General features: G+C 38.0%; 2 protein-coding genes and 1 long non-coding RNA gene across 6 annotated transcripts in view; 2 read left to right on the forward strand and 1 right to left on the reverse strand.

Annotated features, from left to right (window-relative positions):
* Positions 1-4,511, forward strand: part of LOC121961887 (diacylglycerol kinase delta) — an 84,062-nt gene extending 79,551 nt beyond the window's left edge. For all 3 annotated transcript variants that reach the window (XM_042511976.2, XM_042511977.2, XM_088073755.1), the window contains one exon: positions 347-4,511. In XM_042511976.2, the coding sequence (XP_042367910.2) occupies positions 347-399 (53 nt within the window). In that variant the 3' untranslated portion in view covers positions 400-4,511. The remainder of the gene's footprint in view (positions 1-346) is intronic.
* A 1,288-nt stretch (positions 4,512-5,799) lies between these two features.
* Positions 5,800-21,055, forward strand: part of LOC148185672 (uncharacterized) — a 39,760-nt gene continuing 24,504 nt past the window's right edge. Inside the window, exons 1-3 of the long non-coding RNA XR_015775740.1 lie at positions 5,800-6,690; positions 8,909-9,084; positions 12,500-12,734. This is a non-coding gene — a long non-coding RNA (uncharacterized LOC148185672). The remainder of the gene's footprint in view (positions 6,691-8,908; positions 9,085-12,499; positions 12,735-21,055) is intronic.
* LOC121962145 (cysteine and histidine-rich domain-containing protein 1) overlaps positions 11,909-21,055 on the reverse strand; it is a 43,456-nt gene continuing 34,309 nt past the window's right edge. For both annotated transcript variants that reach the window (XM_042512340.2, XM_042512341.2), the window contains one exon: positions 11,909-12,728. In XM_042512340.2, the coding sequence (XP_042368274.1) occupies positions 12,294-12,728 (435 nt within the window). In that variant the 3' untranslated portion in view covers positions 11,909-12,293. The remainder of the gene's footprint in view (positions 12,729-21,055) is intronic.

Genomic DNA, 21,055 nt, shown 5'->3' on the forward strand with positions numbered 1-21,055 from the left:
AAACTGCTACCATGTGTTAGGCTTTGGCAGAAACTGTTTGATTTGATTTGATTTATTTAGCACATATACAAAAAACAGCAATGTTATACATTTAAATAAAAGGAGACATGCAGTGGAAACCCAGAAAACCCTTAAAGGGTGAGGTTCCCCATAAACTGTGCAGGTTCATATACGGCCTTGCTTGATTTTTTGGGCCTGATTTAAGCTCTATTGTGTTGGCAGTCATACCAGATTTTCCTTTGAATACCAACAGTGCGGTTTACTGACACTTGCTGACACTTACTTACTGACAGCTACACTAAAAAGGGTGGCGCACGTTTTCATTTAGCTTTTCTCTGTCCTGCAGGAAATTGGGATATCAAAGGTGGGGCTGGTGAGGCAGATTCTTCGGGCAATTGAAGTCCTGCATGAGGTGCTTTATTATTGCCCCCACGTTGCCCTGACAACCAGGGGTGAGGAGCACCCCTCCTGTTCTCCTCCCCTCTAACGGCGATACCCAGAGGCCTGACAGAGGTGTGAGGAAGAAAAGGAAAACCATCTTCCCAACTTTTATGCTATTTCCTCCCTGCTTCTTTAACCTCTAATTTGCAGGGAGGACTTTTTTTTCTTCTTCTTCTTTCTTTCTTTTTTTTTTTTTTGAAGGGGCCTGGCTTTGCATTGCTTCACCACTGGCATTCTGCTTTTGGTTCTGTTTACCTGCTTGAGTTTAGAAGTGGCCGTGGCCCACAGCGGATCAAACAAATGAAAAGGGAGGCAAAAGTGTTCTCGCAGATTTTTTTTTTTTGACAAAGAAATGTGTTTACATGGTGCTCTCCTTGCATGTCGAGTGCAGCCATCTTATTTTATATCTATCATAAGTTGATATTTTCCTCTCTAATCGTTTTATTTCCAAACTTCTGAACAGCCTTCAGGCTTTGATTTTTCTCGCGACTTTCGAAGAGTATTTATTTCTTGTTGCTACTGCCATGAGAACTCAAAACGGCAACAACATGAACAAACTGAAACATCTCAACCTTATCGTCTACTGAACCGGGGAATATCTTAAATGTTGCAAAAAATGTACTGAGGAATGTACTTGTGTGGACTTGTATTAACCTGTGAATAATGTTAAATGATAATTCATATAAGGTTTCACAAAGGTACTACTGTTGTGGTTCTAAAGTGGTTCTTTAATAGGCTGTTATCTGACTCGTGTGATTCGAGGTTTCGCATTGCGATGAGTCATTTCATCTTGGATTTAGGCTTGTGAAAAGATCTGACTGTGCAGTGCATCACTCGGTTATTATTAGGGTCTAAAATGGGACTCATGTGGGAGCAAAATAACTCAACCCACTGGTTTGAGGAACCATTTTGAGGTACAGAACCAGATGAAATGACTCTATTTTTTATTTTTTGGCAGTGTATGGTAAAGGTGTTTACAGAAGGAGGAAGCATCAAGGACACATTAACAAAACATTACAGCTACTCAGTGTATTACTCCTACTTTGCCATACTCCTGATTGTATATGTAATAGAATAAGTCAGTGGATATTTGATTTTGCCTTGTCTGTGGTTAAAAGCTATTATTATTATTATCATTATTATTACAAATATATTATCTATTTTTTTGTATATCTTATTTTCCCAATGGTAATCTGTGAAGCTGTCCTGGCTTTGCTGCTTCCCCCTTTGACAAACTCCTCGGCCACTGTGCATATAATCGAAGCCAACTAATGCAGTTCTGTGTGTCCCTGCATGCATACTTAGCCTTCCTTCGCCTCACAGTGTTGGGATGAAGTTGCCTCAAATCAGTGAGTTTTAGCTTGTTTGTTCCGTCTGGCAGCATTGCTGAATATTTTTTTGTTTTAACCTGCTTGAATGCACCAGATGGTTTGAGTTTTACCACAAGAAAACACTCACTTAGCAAAAAAATATCAAAAATTTTACTGTGTTGGTCAAACTTTAAGAGTGTATTGCTTTGCACCTACAGCGCTCTGCAAGCAGGTTAAAACAAACACCAAGATTTCATGTATCTGCTTATTATTTAAACTCGCCACAGCCAAAGCAAGTAAGTTAGTGAGAGTTGGCTGCTGTTCCGAAATATTGATGTGTACGAGTTCAAGAGGCAACTTCTACCCAGATTTTACGGTAATGCTCTGGAAAACGATGGTCCATTATCTTGGGAAATTTGCTTATATGTTAGAACAAGAAAAACAAGAAGGTACGTTATTTTTTTAAAAAAATGTATCTCTGTACACTCAGAAAAAAACCCTAAAAAGATGGACTTTCTGCTTCAAAAGTAAAGTAGTCCTATACCTTTTGAGAATTTTACTGTTATCGCAAGAATCGCAAAAATCTCTGTACACTTACTATACAGATAGAAAGAGAAAGTTGACCAGCTTAGCTTAGCAAACAAAAAAAACCCCAAAAAGAATTGGACATTAATATACCTTTCTTATATACGTTTCTTATTTCTGTGCACTCGGAGAAAGAGAGAGATCTCAGCTCTGCTTAGCTTGGACAATAAAACCTGAAAAAGTGCGCATTCTCTGTCAAAAGTAAAAAAGGCTTTTTGGGAAATTTTCTGTTTTCTGAAGATAAATAATTGAAAGAATTGTACATTCTTGGTTAACAGTAAAAATATGCAGGAATGAATGCATCCCCGCATCCAACTCTGTATCCAGCTCTTTTTATACATCATGAAGCTTACTTTGCACTGAATGTACAGAGATGAATTTCCCGTCGTTCTTTCTTGTAAGACGGGCAACAATTTGAATTTCTTTAAACATCAGAGTATTACTTTAAAGACTTTAATTGACAAGGTGAAATAAAGAAGTATTGTGCACTCGTCAGGATTGAAAAAGAGTGAAATACTGGATACAAAAGTCCCATCGGTGGAGTTAACTGTATCACATAAAGGTTCAATGAGGAATTACAGAAATTTGTCTTTTCGTGATGCACAGTTAGTTGTGATGCAGCTCTACCACTCTCGAAACTATAAAGAAAAGCTCATGTTTGATCACGACAACCAAAGTCACATTTTTCAAGCCTTAACTTGAATATTATCTCCACAAACAAGGCTGTAAAGGATCATTTCTGTGATTTTCCCGTTCACTTTAAACAGTTAGTTTTCGATTTTCTCAAAACACATTTATCAAACTAACCCAAACTAACTCTTGATAGCGCAGAGTAACTGTGAGGCGTTGTAGATGTTCAGCTCTGGTAGGATTGTGCTACTGTATCCATAGTGTGCCAGCTATACGCTCTACACCTTAGAGGCTTTAGTGGTGTCGTGCCAAGTTTGTACTTGAGTTCAGTGGGTTATGAGACATACAAGGTGTGCGTGCGAGAGTGCGTGAGCTTCAGATGCGAAAGTTGCTGTATGTCGTACATTTCAAAGTTTACTGTATCTTGCCTTGCACTTTACAAAGAAGCAAACTTAATGGGGGAAAAAAAAGACATTTGTGTGCATGTGTGCGCGTGTGTTTAAGATTTCGAGTGTTTACGAGTGTTTTTTTTTTTTTATTAATTTGATGACAAGAATCTTTTATTTATGATAAATGTGTACGGACAAAAGTGTGTTGATAAAATGTAATATATCTAACCAAACATAAAAGAATGATAAATATATAAAGATGTATACACAAATGTTTATTACATCAGTGGTTGTACAATTACTCCCACAGCAGCTTGAGATCTCCCATTTAACGCCAATGTTATTACATGTGATTATGTGTAATTTCACTGCCACAGCGATGTCATTGAAGTGTCTCTCCAATGTTACACCGATTGCTATTGAAATGGTATTCTAAATATTTTACTGATATTAAGGTTATTCAAACATTAAGCCAAAGTCAAAGGAGTTCTCCGGTATTGTTACAGACTACTGATGAATTGTTTACACATAAACAAGATGTCATATTCAGCCTATGTTTAGCCAAAATTTAGGTGATTTTTTGTGTGTGTGTAATTTTGAAATTTTCAAAATTTTAATTTTGAAATTGCTAACATCTACTGAGGAAGTCTACCTTATAGTTAAATTAGCATTTGCTGAAAATGAACTCAAAGATGTGTTCATTTTGGGTAACACACATTTGTGGAAGCCAAATTCTTTTTTAAGATAAGAAAATTAGTTGCCTTTGTTTAATGGTCTGTTATCCAAGGATTTTATTTTGATGGCATCTTTTTTTTGTGAGTGTCATTTTTTTTCACACAGCGAAAATGTCACTTTTGACTGAAACTCTTCCAAAGAGTTACACGGAGCTGGGAAACTGAAATGAACTCACGGACTGCAAACACCTCACCATGTTTGTGCAACAGTATTCCATAGACAACATTTGTGAACGCACCCCCTGATCTGAACAGCCTATATATTGATATATTGAGACTGTGTGCGCAATGCTGGAAGCCAGACTAGATGTTGCACGACCTTGTACGTTGCGAGGTGTTTTATTGTGTTATTGTGTGCAGTGTGTAACAAAGACAAAGTCAGCGCAACCCTTTGGAGATTAAATGAATTATTGAAGTGTGAAGCTTGAGTCTGTTCATGTTAAGGTGTTGAATTCTGTAGTTTCAGCATTTATTTAACTCCTAAAAGGTCAAAATGTTTAACAAAATTACCCCAAGGCAAGGTGAATGGGCGACACCTTTGGACACTGATGTTGGGTAAGTTTCAGGTATGAACACAATATTATACTTTTTTTTGTTGTTTTTTCTACTTCCCCATTAACCTGTTGCATGTTTGTTTACCTTGCAGGTGGAGAGAAACATAAAGGTCTCACTGTTTCTTTAAATGAACTGGGTCACAAAAAGTGTCAACCATCCATGTCTACAGGTAAAAGTGTTTATATGTGTTCTTGATGCTTTCTCCTTTTTTAATTGTTATTTGAGCTGAGATTACATGATACTGGATAAACAATACTTCAGTGTATAGGCTACATATTTTTATGAATACAGAATGTAAGAATTTTGTTAGGCTTATAACAAGTGTAAATGAAAATGAAACTGTTATATAAACATTTATATTGCTATTATTCATTTTCATTTCTTTTTTTTTTTGTCAAAGCCACAGGGAACCACTGGAGATGGATACAGAGCTGCATGCGCTTCCAGAGCCACAGGTTACCTCCCTCTATTATAGTTTTTTTTTTAAGGAAAAAAAATTCAAGTACTTTATTATATGTAGTGTAAATCCAATAAAACAGTTAAAATATCCTTAAAAAGTAATTGTATAATATGTTAAAATAAAAGTCATATAGTATGGTACAAAAAAGTCATAGTATAAAATGTTGGTTTAAAATTTATAAAAAAGTACAGTATTTTGAAAAAAAGCTATTGTATATATATAGTATGTTGAAAAAGCCATAGCATAATATGTCCGAGTAATAACATTATTGTATGGTATATAAAAAATTAATATTATAGTATGTTAAATGGATTACAGTGTGAGCTATACCCATTTGGGATTCAATACATTGAGATTTATTAATGAAAATGAATTGGTGGTTTGTGTTTTAGTCTCTTGTACATTTTATTGCGAGATTAGCTATGGCCACAGTTGGTTTACTTTTATATAATAATATAATCATAATTTTATTCTTAGAGCACTTTTCAAGCAAAAGCTGTCCAAGAAATTATGAAACAACACAACGCTTTAGTTGAATTGGGAAGCAATTAGCATCGTAGGAGATTCTACAGATTAACACCACCAGGTTTTTTTCAATATATTTTTGGTCCCTTAGTCTAGTAATGGTTGGGATATTATGTGGATAATGTGAATTGCTGTGGGAGGTTGATTTCGGGGAGGGACAGTAGGGGGCGGTAGTGGTCGGAACAGCGGCCTGGCGGGAAACCAGCGAATGAGTGGGAACTTCCGGGCGGGAAGTAAACAAACTGCTCGTCATGTTGCAGGTTAGCCGCTAGCACCTGGCTGCTGTTTGGGTGGACTAAATCAATCCTGAAGAGGGAGAAACGTTTTTAACCAGTTAAAATCGTCAATAAACCCAATGTCGTTAGCTCTACACGCAGTTTGAAGCCATGTACTGAGGTCTAAGACCCCGCGGAGGGGACCAGCGCCGCGGGACGGTGTGGGAATGCGACCGGAGAGAAAAGCAGACTTTCCACGGTGCTTTAAAAAGTTCAAACGGTCGCTAAAACCCTTCCTGGCCGGCTCAGACTGCTCACGGGCGGGGTTGTTAGAGCCCACATGGACGATTACACGGTGGACAGAGGACAGGAGCTTCTCCGGGACAACAGTGGGTGGCAGCGTTAAAGAACCGGGCGTTTCTGGCGATGGAGTCCCCAATTATTAATGTGGACGAGGAGACGAGGACTAGCTAGTTGTGGTGCAGCAGTGACAAGGGGGACAGGAAAACTTCCCGAGCGTCTCCTCACGGCAACTTTAAGGACCTTACGCCGGGAAGAAGAGGTCGATGGGCGGGATGAGGAGCCTTGAGTTAGCTTGTCCTGCAGCTGCCGGGGCCCCGGGATCCAGGTGAGGAGCAGCCAGAGCCGGAGGAGCAGGAGCGTCAGCCCGGTGGACCGAAGACGGCAGATGGCTGGGGGTCCAGCAGGAGGAAGGCCGAGGACAGGAGACGGGATCCCACACATCTGTGTCCTGGATGGTGGCGCAGAGCGAGGCTACTTCCATAAAGCTGGACGAAAGGAGTCCTTATTTTTAAGTTAATCGGAGAGTCGTCTGTCCTCCTTAAGGTTAGTTATCTTTTTATTTGCTTTTTTGAGTAAAATAAAGTGTTCCCAGGAGACATGTTTCTTAGATAGTTTAAAATCCAGACACCCGGTGATGTTATAAAATGAGGATTAAAACCGGGTAAACAGTTCATGGGGAGCTTTGTTGACGCTGATCAGCTGATGAACTGATGTATTAAAGTCCAAGCAACCGATGACTAAAATCCTCCATCCATTAAGTCGTAGATAAAACAACCACGATCTAAAATGTATAATATTTGAAAAAAAAACGACTTAAAACTGGATAAAAAGTCAATTTGTTCTTTTAATCCTTCGTAAAGTTACAGAGTTGGATTTTGGTTGTTCTGCTGTCTGGCGCCCAACTTTAGATATTCAGAGATAAAATCCAGCAATTCTGATGTTATATATAACATATATACCTGTTTTAGTAGTTAATACAGCAATGGGTCATATTGCTGGCCTGTGAGAACCAAGTATCTCCAAAACATCAACTTAAAAATAAAAAAAATGTCAGAAAAACAGCCCTGTTTGCAGCTTTGTGATAATTATAGAGCTATATATTGGTTATTGTACTGTGTACAATTACTTATCTATAATAGTGGAGGGAAAAATGCAATCAGATGGAGAATCTGTCTTGAATTTTTGCTCTTTGCCTTTTCACGCATACTTCCATTAAAAAATGTCTGAAGCTTCAATTATAATAGTTTGTTCAACCCCAAAAAATCTGTTTTCCTTCCTTGGTAATTGTAACTGATACTAATAATGTGTAATACTGTAAAACAGTGATATTTTCTGAGATTTTATTGTAAATCTCATATCATTGCAACCCTACTGATGCATTTTCCAGCTGATCGAAGAGTTTTAAAGTGTTTATTTAGCTTTATTAAATAATTAATTTTTAAAAACATATGTAATTTTAATAATAAAGAGTTTATTTGGGGACTTTTCTTAACACAATGTATTATTATATTTGGAGATACATGGTTTTCGCTGAACAGGAAGGGTATAGTAAAGTATTCTAAAAAGTACCTAAAGCTGTTAGACAGATGAGGTGAAGTAAGAAGTACAATATTTTCTTCAGAGCAGTAAAGTAGAAGTAAAAGGTAGCGGAAAATGGTGTCCAATTTTTGAGATACTTGTACCTTTCTTAAGTACAGTTCCCAAGTCAACATACTTGGTTACTCTCCACTACAATTTGTCAGTTGTACAGAAAAAAATTAAGAACTCCTGTTGACCCAACAAGTAAAAATGCCTTTAGATGAACCTACAAGCACTTCATTTTTAGGATAGTGAAGTTTTAAGACCACAGTCTCAATCTCTGGTTATCAGACGGCAAAAACTGTGCTTGTTTCAAAACATTACACCATCAACTATATCCTCTGTCAATCTTTATTTGGCTGTAGTAAAGCTGGTCAGTGAGTAATGCACTGTAGGTTGTGTTTGCAGATAAACAATAGGCTAACATTAATGAAAACCATGCGTGGAAATACAATTTCAGCGTGACTCACAAGATAAAGGCGACCAGTTTTTGTTTAGAGCTGCAGTTTAAAACACCCACATGAATTCAAATGACTCATTAGGCTTTTAAATGTGTCATTAATCTTGATTTTTCTGCTTGAAACACGGGTGATGTGTGATGGATAACAACTGAGCATCGATGCAGCCATTTATCTGTTTTTGTGCATTTTAAATAGACAAAAAAAGACTGAAAGACAGAGGTAGAAACAAGTTGCATCCAGTTGTTCACATTAAAAACAACAAAAATCACATAATGAAATATAACACAAAGGATCAAATCTGTTTGTCGACTATAGATTTCAGAGATTTGAAGAATAGAAAAGAATCAACCCCCTTAAATCTGTCTCAAAGTACCCGTACGCAAACAGAGTTGGAATCGACTTATTTCAAAAATAAACACCAAATCTGATTTATTGCAAAAGTCTATTTAAATTAAAAGTTTGTTCTACATCACTAATGCAAATGAATGCAGCTGAAGACATCTTAAAGATCTGTTATGTCCTTGAATCCTCCCTCTTTCTCCTGCCTCCCCTGCTACTTCAGCGTCTTCCTCTCTTCCTCTGCCCTCTTCGCTCCCCCTCCATCTCCGTCCTCTTTAATTGTAGCATGTCTTCATCTTTCTTCTTCTGCTCGTCCTTGTCCTTGTCCTTCTTTGTTTTCTTCCTCATCCAAGTCAATGTTGTCTCTGTCATCTGTGTTTCAGTCATGCCGGTACGACTGTGGTTTCGGCGACGGAGTCCTCTACAGGCTCGGATCAGGTTTATAACTGGGGTCCTCCAGTTTGCACCAGGACACTCAGATGACTTTGCAGATGTAGCCTGACTACCGTTTGACATTGGACATGTTGACCAAGCTCTGCTTGACATTAATCACATGATGGTAAGAAAAAATAAAAAATATTTATGAATGTATTTGTCTGTTTATGTCTTTATATACATATACACGTGTGTGTACGTACGCCAAGGGGTTTGTATATAAATATGGCATAAACGTGTCAGAACATGTCTTTAAAAAGTCATAACATAGTATATTAAAACAATGGATAGTATTTCACAAAAAAAGTCAAAGTGTGTCATCTAAAATGACATAAAAAGGTCATAGTATAATATTGTCCAAAATAACATATGAAAGTCAAAGTCTGGTTGTATGTTGTCCCAAATGGAAAAAAAAGGCAAAGTATATTATGTTTTCCAAAATGGTATAACAAAGTCACAGTATCGTATGTGTAGTAAGTAAAATAATAAGTCAAAATAGGTCATAATATTGTATGTTGCTCAAAAGTGCATAAAAGGTAAAAAAAAAAAAGCATAAAAAGTATGGTTTGTTTTAAAAAATACCATGAAAGTCATAGAATAGTAACTCATCCAAAATACACAAAATAGTCAAAGTATATGTTGTCCAAAATGACCTGAAAAATTCATAGTATTGTATGTCAAACAAAACTGCATGAAAAAAAATCACAATATAGTCTGCCATAATAAAAAAGTAAAGTATGTTGTCTAAAATATGATTACATATTCAGTGTTGTAATTGTCCTAAACAGCATCAAAAAACTCAAGTATGTCATCAAAAACTGCAAAAAAAGAAAGAATAGTAAGTCATCCAAATCAAAATAGAAAAGTCATACTATAGTATGTCATCTGAAATGGCATAAAAAAATCATAGTGAGCTATGTTGTCCAAAATATCATGACAAAGTCATAGTATAGAATGTCATCCAAAATATGATTTTTTTTAATCAGCGTATAGTGTGCCATCCAAAACTGCATAAAAAGTCAGTATGGTATGAAAACCAAAATATGATGAAAAAACACGTCATAGTATGTCATCCAAAACTGCGTAAACAAACAAAAAAGTATAATTTCTCATCCAAAACAGCATAAAAAAGTCATTGTAGTGTGTCATCCAAAATATGATAAAAAAAGTTATAGTATGTCGTCCAAAACTGCGTAAACAAACAAAAAAACGTACATTTGTCATCCAAAATAGCAGTCATTGTAGTATGTCATCCAAAATATGATAAAAAAAGTCATAGTATATCTTCCAAAACTGCGTAAACAAACAAAAAGAGTATAATTTCTCATCCAAAATAGCATAAAAAGTCATTGTAGCATGTCATCCAAAATATGATAAAAAAAAGTCATAATATGTCATCCAAAACTGCGTAAACAAACAAAAAAGTATACTTTGTCGTCCAAAATAGCATAAAAAAGCCACTGTGGTGTCATCCAAAATATGATAAAAGAGTCACATTATATCGTCCAAAACGGTGTAAACAAACAAAAAAGTATAATTTCTCTTCCAAAATATCACAAAAAAAGTCATTGTAGTATGTCATCCAAAATATGATAAAAAGTTATAGGATGTCATCCAAAACTGCGTAAACAAACAAAAAAACGTACATTTCTCATCCAAAATAGCACAAAGCATCATTGTAGTATGTCATCCAAAATATGATAAAAAAAAGTCACAGTATATCTTCCAAAACTGCGTAAACAAACAAAAAAAGTATAATTTCTCATCAAAAACGGCATAAAAAAGTCATTGTAGCATGTCATCCAAAATATGATAAAAAAAGTCATAGTATGTCGTCCAAAACTGCATAAACAAACAAAAAACCTACATTTGTCATCCAAAATAGCATAAAAAAAGTCATTGTAGCATGTCATCCAAAATATGATAAAAAAAAGTCATATGTCATCCAAAACTGCGTAAACAAACAAAAAAGTATACTTTGTTGTCCAAAATAGCATAAAAAAGCCATTGTGGTGTCATCCAAAATATGATAAAAGAGTCACATTATATCGTCCACAACGGTGTAAACAAACAAAAAAGTATAATTTCTCTTCCAAAATATCACAAAAAAGTCATTGTAGTATGTCATCCAAAATATGATAAAAAGTTATAGGATGTCGTCCAAAACTGCGTAAACAAACAAAAAACGTACATTTCTCATCCAAAATAGCACAAAGAGTCATTGTAGTATGTCATCCAAAATATGATTAAAAAAAAGTCATAGTATATCTTCCAAAACTGCGTAAACAAACAAAAAAAGTATAATTTCTCATCCAAAATAGCATAAAAAAGTCATTGTAGCATGTCATCCAAAATATGATTAAAAAAGTCATAGTATTTCTTCCAAAATAGCATAAAAAAGCCATTGTAGTATGTCATTCAAAATATGATAAAAAAAAGTCATAGTATGTCGTCCAAAACTGCGTAAACAAACAAAAAAGTATAATTTGTCATCCAAAATAGAATTAAAAAAAGTCATTGTAGTATGTCATCCAAAATATGATAGTCATAGTATATCGTCCAAAACTGCGTAACCAAAAATGTATTAGTTGTCATCCAAAATAGCATAAAAGTCATTGTAGTGTGTCATCCAAAATATGATAAAAAAGTCATAGTATGTCGTCCAAAACTGCGTAAACAAACAAAAGTATAGTTTGTCGTCCAAAGCGTCATTAAAAAAGTCAGTGTAGTACGTTGTCAAACATGACCTATAAGTATGTATAAAGTCTCAGTTAATACGTTTTCATTCAAAACAGAACGAAAATCATCACACTGCAGTATCTTGTCCAAAAATGCATTATAGTTGTCATATTCGTCTGTAAACAGCAGGTTGTCAAAAATAGCAAGAAAAAGTTTCCATCCATTAGAATCAATAGCTTTAATCACTTTAGATACACAGACGAAAAAAATTTGATCATAGAAACAGAAAAGTTTTTTATTTTTTTGCAGCTAAGATGAATCCATTTGAGTGTATTCACATATTGAGATGACAAAACACTATTTACTGCATTATAACTGAAGGAGTATAAAGTATCCAGTATGTTTGTTGACGAAAGATGTAAATAACTTTTTACTTTAAGAGATTTACATTTCCCCAAAAAGAAATCCAAACTTATAGTGTAGGCAAAACATTACGTTTCATTTGTATCTTTTTTAAAGCTACAAAAAAAAACAAGAACTGTATAATTATAGAAACAGACGTTTTGTTTGCTTTTTTTTTACAGAGATGTAATTAAATTTAAGATTTTTGTCACTAATGTTTGACCCAATCTCCGTATTGTTTTTTTGGAAGAGTTACTCAAGCTCAGGCATGTCTTCGAATTCTCCTGCTTCCTCCAGCATTCTCTGCTCCTCCAGCTTCTTCCGCTCTTCCTCTGCCCTTTTCCTTTCTTCCATTGCCTTCTTCATCTCCTCCTCCACCTCCTTCAGCTTTAAGTTTTGTGTGTCTTCCTCGATCTTCTTCTGCTCAATGTCCTTCTTCTCCTGTGTTTTATTTGCAGCTGTGTCGTAGGCCCACTCCTCGTCTGAGTCACTAATGTCGTCATCGTCAATGTCATAGTCTGGATGGTAGGACGCTGTGGTTTCAGCGGAGGAATCCTCCACGGGTTCAGGCTCAGGTTTATAGTTGGGGTCCTCCAGTTTGCCCCATGCCACTTGGTCAGCCTTGCGGAGTGTGATCTCCACTTTGGATGGGACCATGTTGACAGAGCTCTGCTTCACATTGACCACCTGAAGGTAAGAGAAATCGACAAAGTATGTATTGTGTGTTAACGGCGATGTGTTTAAATATCAGTGTCCATATATGACAAAAAATGGGAACATGTCAAATTTTGTTTTTGACCCGTTTTGCAACTTCCTTTGCTATGGCGTGTCTTGTCAGGCTATTCTAAGCGGTTTGCAGCTGTTTTCAACAGTTTTTGGGAGGTGTCAAATTTTGACATTTTGCCTTACTATAGCCTTGGATTTTTGGTCGTTTTTTCGACATGGTAATTTCTGGTGTTTTGGGCTCTTTTTGCAAGTTTCTTTGCTATGGCGTGTCTTGGCAGATTATTCTAAATGGTTTGCAGCTGTTTTCAACAGTTTTTGGGAGATGTCAAATTTTGACATTTTGCCTTACTATAGCCTTGGATTTTTGGTCGTTTTTTCGACATGCAAAATCCTGCAGTTTTGGGCTCTTTTTGCAAGTTTCTTTGCTATGGTGTGTCTCGACAGGCTATTCTAAGCGGTTTGCAGCTGTTTTCAATAGTTTTTGGGAGGTGTCAAATTTTGACATTTTGCCTTACTATAGCCTTGGATTTTTTGGTCGTTTTTTCGACATGCTAGATTCTGCAGTTTTGGGCTCCTTTCGCAAGTTTCTTTGCTATGGCGTATCTTGGCAGGCTATTCTAAGCGGTTTGCAGCTGTTTTCAACAGTTTTTGGGACGTGTCCAATTTTGACATTTTGCCTTACTATAGCCTTGGATTTTTGGTCGTTTCTTCGACGTGCAAAATCCTGCTGTTTTGGGATCTTTTTGCTATTTTCATTGCTATGGCGTGTCTCGGCAGGCAATTCTAAGCAGTTTCCAGTGGTTTGCGACAGTTTTTGGGACGTGTCCAATTTTGACATTTTGCCTTACTATAGCCTTGGATTTTTGGTCGTTTTTTCGACATGCTAGATTCTGCAGTTTTGGGCTCCTTTCGCAAGTTTCTTTGCTATGGCGTGTCTTGGCAGGCTATTCTAAGCGGATGGCAGCTGTTTTCAACAGTTTTTGGGACATGTCCAATTTTGACATTTTTGCCTTACTATAGCCTTGGATTTTTGGTCGTTTTTTTGACGTGCAAAATCCTGCTGTTTTGGGATCTTTTTGCAATTTTCTTTGCTATGGCGTGTCTCGGCAGGCTATTCTAAGCAGTTTCCAGTGGTTTGCGACAGTTTTTAGGACGTGTCCAATTTTGACATTTTTGCCTTACTATAGCCTTGGATTTTTTGGTCGTTTTTTCGACATGCTAGATTCTGCAGTTTTGGGCTCCTTTCGCAAGTTTCTTTGCTATGGCGTGTCTTGGCAGGCTATTCTAAGCGGTTTGCAGCTGTTTTCAACAGTTTTTGGGACGTGTCCAATTTTGACATTTTGCCTTACTATAGCCTTGGATTTTTGGTCGTTTCTTCGACGTGCAAAATCCTGCTGTTTTGGGATCTTTTTGCTATTTTCATTGCTATGGCGTGTCTCGGCAGGCTATTCTAAGCAGTTTCCAGTGGTTTGCGACAGTTTTGGGGCGTGTCCAATTTTGACATTTTTGCCTTACTATAGCCTTGGATTTTTTGGTCGTTTTTTCGACATGCTAGATTCTGCAGTTTTGGGCTCCTTTCGCAAGTTTCTTTGCTATGGCGTGTCTTGGCAGGCTATTCTAAGCGGATGGCAGCTGTTTTCAACAGTTTTTGGGACATGTCCAATTTTGACATTTTGCCTTACTATAGCCTTGGATTTTTGGTTGTTTTTTTGACGTGCAAAATCCTGCTGTTTTGGGATCTTTTTGCAAGTTTCTTTGCTATGGCGTGTCTTGGCAGGCTATTCTAAGCAGTTTCCAGCTGTTTTCAACAGTTTTTGGGACGTGTCCAATTTTGACATTTTTGCCTTACTATAGCCTTGGATTTTTTGGTCGTTTTTTCGACATGCTAGATTCTGCAGTTTTGGGGCTCCTTTCGCAAGTTTCTTTGCTATGGTGTGTCTGTGCAGGTTATTGTAAGCAGTTTCCAGTGGTTTGCGACAGTTTTTAGGACGTGTCCAATTTTGACATTTTTGCCTTACTATAGCCTTGGATTTTTTGGTCGTTTTTTCGACATGCTAGATTCTGCAGTTTTGGGCTCCTTTCGCAAGTTTCTTTGCTATGGCGTGTCTTGGCAGGCTATTCTAAGCGGTTTGCAGCTGTTTTCAACAGTTTTTGGGACGTGTCCAATTTTGACATTTTGCCTTACTATAGCCTTGGATTTTTGGTCGTTTCTTCGACGTGCAAAATCCTGCTGTTTTGGGATCTTTTTGCTATTTTCATTGCTATGGCGTGTCTCGGCAGGCTATTCTAAGCAGTTTCCAGTGGTTTGCGACAGTTTTTGGGACGTGTCCAATTTTGACATTTTTGCCTTACTATAGCCTTGGATTTTTTGGTCGTTTTTTCGACATGCTAGATTCTGCAGTTTTGGGCTCCTTTCGCAAGTTTCTTTGCTATGGCGTGTCTTGGCAGGCTATTCTAAGCGGATGGCAGCTGTTTTCAACAGTTTTTGGGACATGTCCAATTTTGACATTTTGCCTTACTATAGCCTTGGATTTTTGGTCGTTTTTTTGACGTGCAAAATCCTGCTGTTTTGGGATCTTTTTGCAATTTTCTTTGCTATGGCGTGTCTCGGCAGGCTATTCTAAGCAGTTTCCAGTGGTTTGCGACAGTTTTTAGGACGTGTCCAATTTTGACATTTTTGCCTTAGTATAGCCTTGGATTTTTGGTTGTTTTTTCGACATGCTAATTTCTGCAGTTTTGGGCTCCTTTCGCAAGTTTCTTTGCTATGGTGTGTCTTGACAGGCAATTCTAAGCGGTTTGCAGCTGTTTTCAACAGTTTTTGGGACATGTCCAATTTTGACATTTTGCCTTACTATAGCCTTGGATTTTTGGTCGTTTTTTCGACGTGCAAAATCCTGCTGTTTTGGACTCCTTTCGCAACTTTCTTTGCTATGGTGTGTCTTGGCAGGCTATTCTAAGCGGTTTCCAGTGGTTTGCGACAGTTTTTAGGACGTGTCCAATTTTGACATTTTTGCTTTACTATAGCCTTGGATTTTTTGGTCGTTTTTTCGACATGCTAGATTCTGCAGTTTTGGGCTCCTTTTGCAAGTTTCTTTGCTATGGCGTGTCTTGGCAGGCTATTCTAAGCAGTTTCCAGCTGTTTTCAACAGTTTTTGGGACGTGTCCAATTTTGACATTTTGCCTTACTATAGCCTTGGATTTTTGGTTGTTTTTTCGACAGGCTAATTTCTGCAGTTTTGGGCTCCTTTCGCAAGTTTCTTTGCTATGGCGTTTCTTGGCAGGCTATTCTAAGCGGTTTCCAGCTGTTTTCAACAGTTTTTGGGACGTGTCCAATTTTGACATTTTGCCTTACTATAGCCTTGGATTTTTGGTCGTTTTTTCGACGTGCAAAATCCTGCTGTTTTGGGATCTTTTTGCAATTTTCTTTGCTATGGCGTGTCTCGGCAGGCTATTCTAAGCACTTTCCAGTGGTTTGCGACAGTTTTTAGGACGTGTCCAATTTTGACATTTTTGCCTTACTATAGCCTTGGATTTTTTGGTCGTTTTTTCGACATGCTAGATTCTGCAGTTTTGGGCTCCTTTCGCAAGTTTCTTTGCTATGGCGTGTCTTGGCAGGCTATTCTAAGCGGATGGCAGCTGTTTTCAACAGTTTTTGGGACATGTCCAATTTTGACATTTTGCCTTACTATAGCCTTGGATTTTTGGTCGTTTTTTCGACATGCTAGATTCTGCAGTTTTTGGCTCCTTTCGCAACTTTCTGTGCTATGGCGTGTCTTGGCAGGCTATTCTAAGCGGATGGCAGCTGTTTTCAACAGTTTTTCCGATGTGTCCAATTTTGACATTTTGCCTTACTATAGCCTTGGATTTTTTGTCGTTTTTTCGACATGCTAAATTATGCTGTTTTGGGCTCTTTTTGCAAGTTTCTTTGCTATGGCGTGTCTCGGCAGGCTATTCTAAGCAGTTTCCAGTGGTTTGCAACAGTTTTTAGGACGTGTCCAATTTTGACATTTTTGCCTTACTATAGCCTTGGATTTTTTGGTCGTTTTTTCGACATGCTAGATTCTGCAGTTTTGGGCTCCTTTCGCAAGTTTCTTTGCTATGGCGTGTCTTGGCAGGCTATTCTAAGCGGTTTGCAGCTGTTTTCAACAGTTTTTGGGAGGTGTCAAATTTTGACATTTTGCCTTACTATAGCCTTGGATTTTTGGTCGTTTTTTCGACATGCTAAATTATGCTGTTTTGGGATCTTTTTGCAGTTTTCTTTGCTATGGCATGTCTCGGCAGGCTATTCTAAGCAGTTTCCAGTGGTTTGCGACAGTTTTTAGGACGTGTCCAATTTTGACATTTTTGCCTTACTATAGCCTTGGATTTTTTGGTCGTTTTTTCGACATGCTAGATTCTGCAGTTTTGGACTCCTTTCTCAACTTTCTTTGCTATGGCGTGTCTTGGCAGGCTATTCTAAGCGGTTTCCAGCTGTTTTGAACAGTTTTTGGGACATGTCCAATTTTGACATTTTGCCTTACTATAGCCTTGGATTTTTGGTCGTTTTTTCGACATGCTAGATTCTGCAGTTTTGGGCTCCTTTCGCAAGTTTCTTTGCTATGGCGTGTCTTGGCAGGCTATTCTAAGCGGATGGCAGCTGTTTTCAACAGTTTTTGGGACATGTCCAATTTTGACATTTTTGCCTTACTATAGCCTTGGATTTTTTGTCGTTTTTTCGACATGCTAAATTCTGCTGTTTTGGGCTCTTTTTGCAAGTTTCGTTGCTATGGCGTGTCTTGGCAGGCTATTCTAAGCGGTTTGCAGCTGTTTTCAACCGTTTTTGGGACGTGTCCAATTTTGACATTTTGCCTTACTATAGCCTTGGATTTTTTGTCGTTTTTTCGACATGCTAAATTATGCTGTTTTGGGCTCTTTTTGCAAGTTTCTTTGCTATGGCGTGTCTCGGCAGGCTATTCTAAGCAGTTTCCAGCTGTTTTCAACAGTTTTTGGGACGTGTCCAATTTTGACATTTTGCCTTACTATAGCCTTGGATTTTTGGTCGTTTTTTCGACGTGCAAAATCCTGCTGTTTTGGGATCTTTTTGCAATTTTCTTTGCTATGGCATGTCTCGGCAGGCTATTCTAAGCAGTTTCCAGTGGTTTGCGACAGTTTTTAGGACGTGTCCAATTTTGACATTTTTGCCTTACTATAGCCTTGGATTTTTTGGTCGTTTTTTCGACATGCTAGATTCTGCAGTTTTGGGCTCCTTTCGCAAGTTTCTTTGATATGGTGTGTCTTGGCAGGTTATTCTAAGCGGTTTGCAGCTGTTTTCAACCATTTTTGGGACGTGTCCAATTTTGACATTTTTGCCTTACTATAGTCTTGGATTTTTGGTTGTTTTTTCGACGTGCAAAATCCTGCTGTTTTGGACTCCTTTCGCAACTTTCTTTGCTATGGTGTGTCTTGGCAGGCTATTCTAAGTAGTTTCCAGTGGTTTGCGACAGTTTTTAGGACGTGTCCAATGTTGACATTTTTGCTTTACTATAGCCTTGGATTTTTTGGTCGTTTTTTCGACATGCTAGATTCTGCAGTTTTGGGCTCTTTTTGCAAGTTTCTTTGCTATGGCGTGTCTTGGCAGGCTATTCTAAGCGGTTTCCAGCTGTTTTCAACAGTTTTTGGGACGTGTCCAATTTTGACATTTTGCCTTACTATAGCCTTGGATTTTTGGTTGTTTTTTCGACAGGCTAATTTCTGCAGTTTTGGGCTCCTTTCGCAAGTTTCTTTGCTATGGCGTTTCTTGGCAGGCTATTCTAAGCGGTTTCCAGCTGTTTTCAACAGTTTTTGGGACGTGTCCAATTTTGACATTTTGCCTTACTATAGCCTTGGATTTTTGGTCGTTTTTTCGACGTGCAAAATCCTGCTGTTTTGGGATTTTTTGCAATTTTCTTTGCTATGGCGTGTCTCGGCAGGCTATTCTAAGCACTTTCCAGTGGTTTTCGACAGTTTTTAGGACGTGTCCAATTTTGACATTTTTGCCTTACTATAGCCTTGGATTTTTTGGTCGTTTTTTCGACATGCTAGATTCTGCAGATTTGGGCTCCTTTCGCAAGTTTCTTTGCTATGGCGTGTCTTGGCAGGCTATTCTAAGCGGATGGCAGCTGTTTTCAACAGTTTTTGGGACATGTCCAATTTTGACATTTTGCCTTACTATAGCCTTGGATTTTTGGTCGTTTTTTCGACATGCTAGATTCTGCAGTTTTGGGCTCCTTTCGCAAGTTTCTTTGCTATGGCGTGTCTTGGCAGGCTATTCTAAGCGGATGGCAGCTGTTTTCAACAGTTTTTGGGACATGTCCAATTTTGACATTTTGCCTTACTATAGCCTTGGATTTTTTGGTCGTTTTTTTCGACATGCTAGATTCTGCAGTTTTGGGCTCCTTTCGCAAGTTTCTTTGCTATGGCGTGTCTTGGCAGGCTATTCTAAGCGGTTTGCAGCTGTTTTCAACAGTTTTTCGGACGTGTCAAATTTTGACATTTTGCCTTACTATAGCGTTGGATTTTTGTCGTTTTTCGACATGCTAAATTATGCTGTTTTGGGCTCTTTTTGCAAGTTTCTTTGCTATGGCGTGTCTCGGCAGGCTATTCTAAGCAGTTTCCAGTGGTTTGCAACAGTTTTTAGGACGTGTCCAATTTTGACATTTTTGCCTTACTATAGCCTTGGATTTTTTGGTCGTTTTTTCGACATGCTAGATTCTGCAGTTTTGGGCTCCTTTCGCAAGTTTCTTTGCTATGGCGTGTCTTGGCAGGCTATTCTAAGCGGTTTGCAGCTGTTTTCAACAGTTTTTCCGATGTGTCCAATTTTGACATTTTGCCTTACTATAGCCTTGGATTTTTTGTCGTTTTTTCGACATGCTAAATTATGCTGTTTTGGGCTCTTTTTGCAAGTTTCTTTGCTATGGCGTGTCTCGGCAGGCTATTCTAAGCAGTTTCCAGTGGTTTGCAACAGTTTTTAGGACGTGTCCAATTTTGACATTTTTGCCTTACTATAGCCTTGGATTTTTTGGTCGTTTTTTCGACATGCTAGATTCTGCAGTTTTGGGCTCCTTTCGCAAGTTTCTTTGCTATGGCGTGTCTTGGCAGGCTATTCTAAGCGGTTTGCAGCTGTTTTCAACAGTTTTTGGGAGGTGTCAAATTTTGACATTTTGCCTTACTATAGCCTTGGATTTTTGGTCGTTTTTTCGACATGCTAAATTATGCTGTTTTGGGATCTTTTTGCAGTTTTCTTTGCTATGGCATGTCTCGGCAGGCTATTCTAAGCAGTTTCCAGTGGTTTGCGACAGTTTTTAGGACGTGTCCAATTTTGACATTTTTGCCTTACTATAGCCTTGGATTTTTTGGTCGTTTTTTCGACATGCTAGATTCTGCAGTTTTGGACTCCTTTCTCAACTTTCTTTGCTATGGCGTGTCTTGGCAGGCTATTCTAAGCGGTTTCCAGCTGTTTTGAACAGTTTTTGGGACATGTCCAATTTTGACATTTTGCCTTACTATAGCCTTGGATTTTTGGTCGTTTTTTCGACATGCTAGATTCTGCAGTTTTGGGCTCCTTTTGCAAGTTTCTTTGCTATGGCGTGTCTTGGCAGGCTATTCTAAGCGGATGGCAGCTGTTTTGAACAGTTTTTGGGACATGTCCAATTTTGACATTTTGCCTTACTATAGCCTTGGATTTTTGGTCGTTTTTTCGACATGCTAGATTCTGCAGTTTTGGGCTCCTTTCGCAAGTTTCTTTGCTATGGCGTGTCTTGGCAGGCTATTCTAAGCGGTTTGCAGCTGTTTTCAACAGTTTTTCCGACGTGTCCAATTTTGACATTTTGCCTTACTATAGCCTTGGATTTTTGGTTGTTTTTTCGACAGGCTAATTTCTGCAGTTTTGGGCTCCTTTCGCAAGTTTCTTTGCTATGGCGTTTCTTGGCAGGCTATTCTAAGCGGTTTCCAGCTGTTTTCAACAGTTTTTGGGACGTGTCCAATTTTGACATTTTGCCTTACTATAGCCTTGGATTTTTGGTCGTTTTTTCGACAGGCTAATTTCTGCAGTTTTGGGCTCCTTTCGCAAGTTTCTTTGCTATGGCGTTTCTTGGCAGGCTATTCTAAGCGGTTTCCAGCTGTTTTCAACAGTTTTTGGGACGTGTCCAATTTTGACATTTTGCCTTACTATAGCCTTGGATTTTTGGTCGTTTTTTTGACGTGCAAAATCCTGCTGTTTTGGGATCTTTTTGCAATTTTCTTTGCTATGGCGTGTCTCGGCAGGCTATTCT

This window comes from Plectropomus leopardus, chromosome 23 (assembly GCF_026936395.1).
Source record: "Plectropomus leopardus strain MGB_pleo_1.0 chromosome 23, ASM2693639v1, whole genome shotgun sequence".
Classification (NCBI taxonomy): Eukaryota; Metazoa; Chordata; class Actinopteri; order Perciformes; family Serranidae; genus Plectropomus; species Plectropomus leopardus.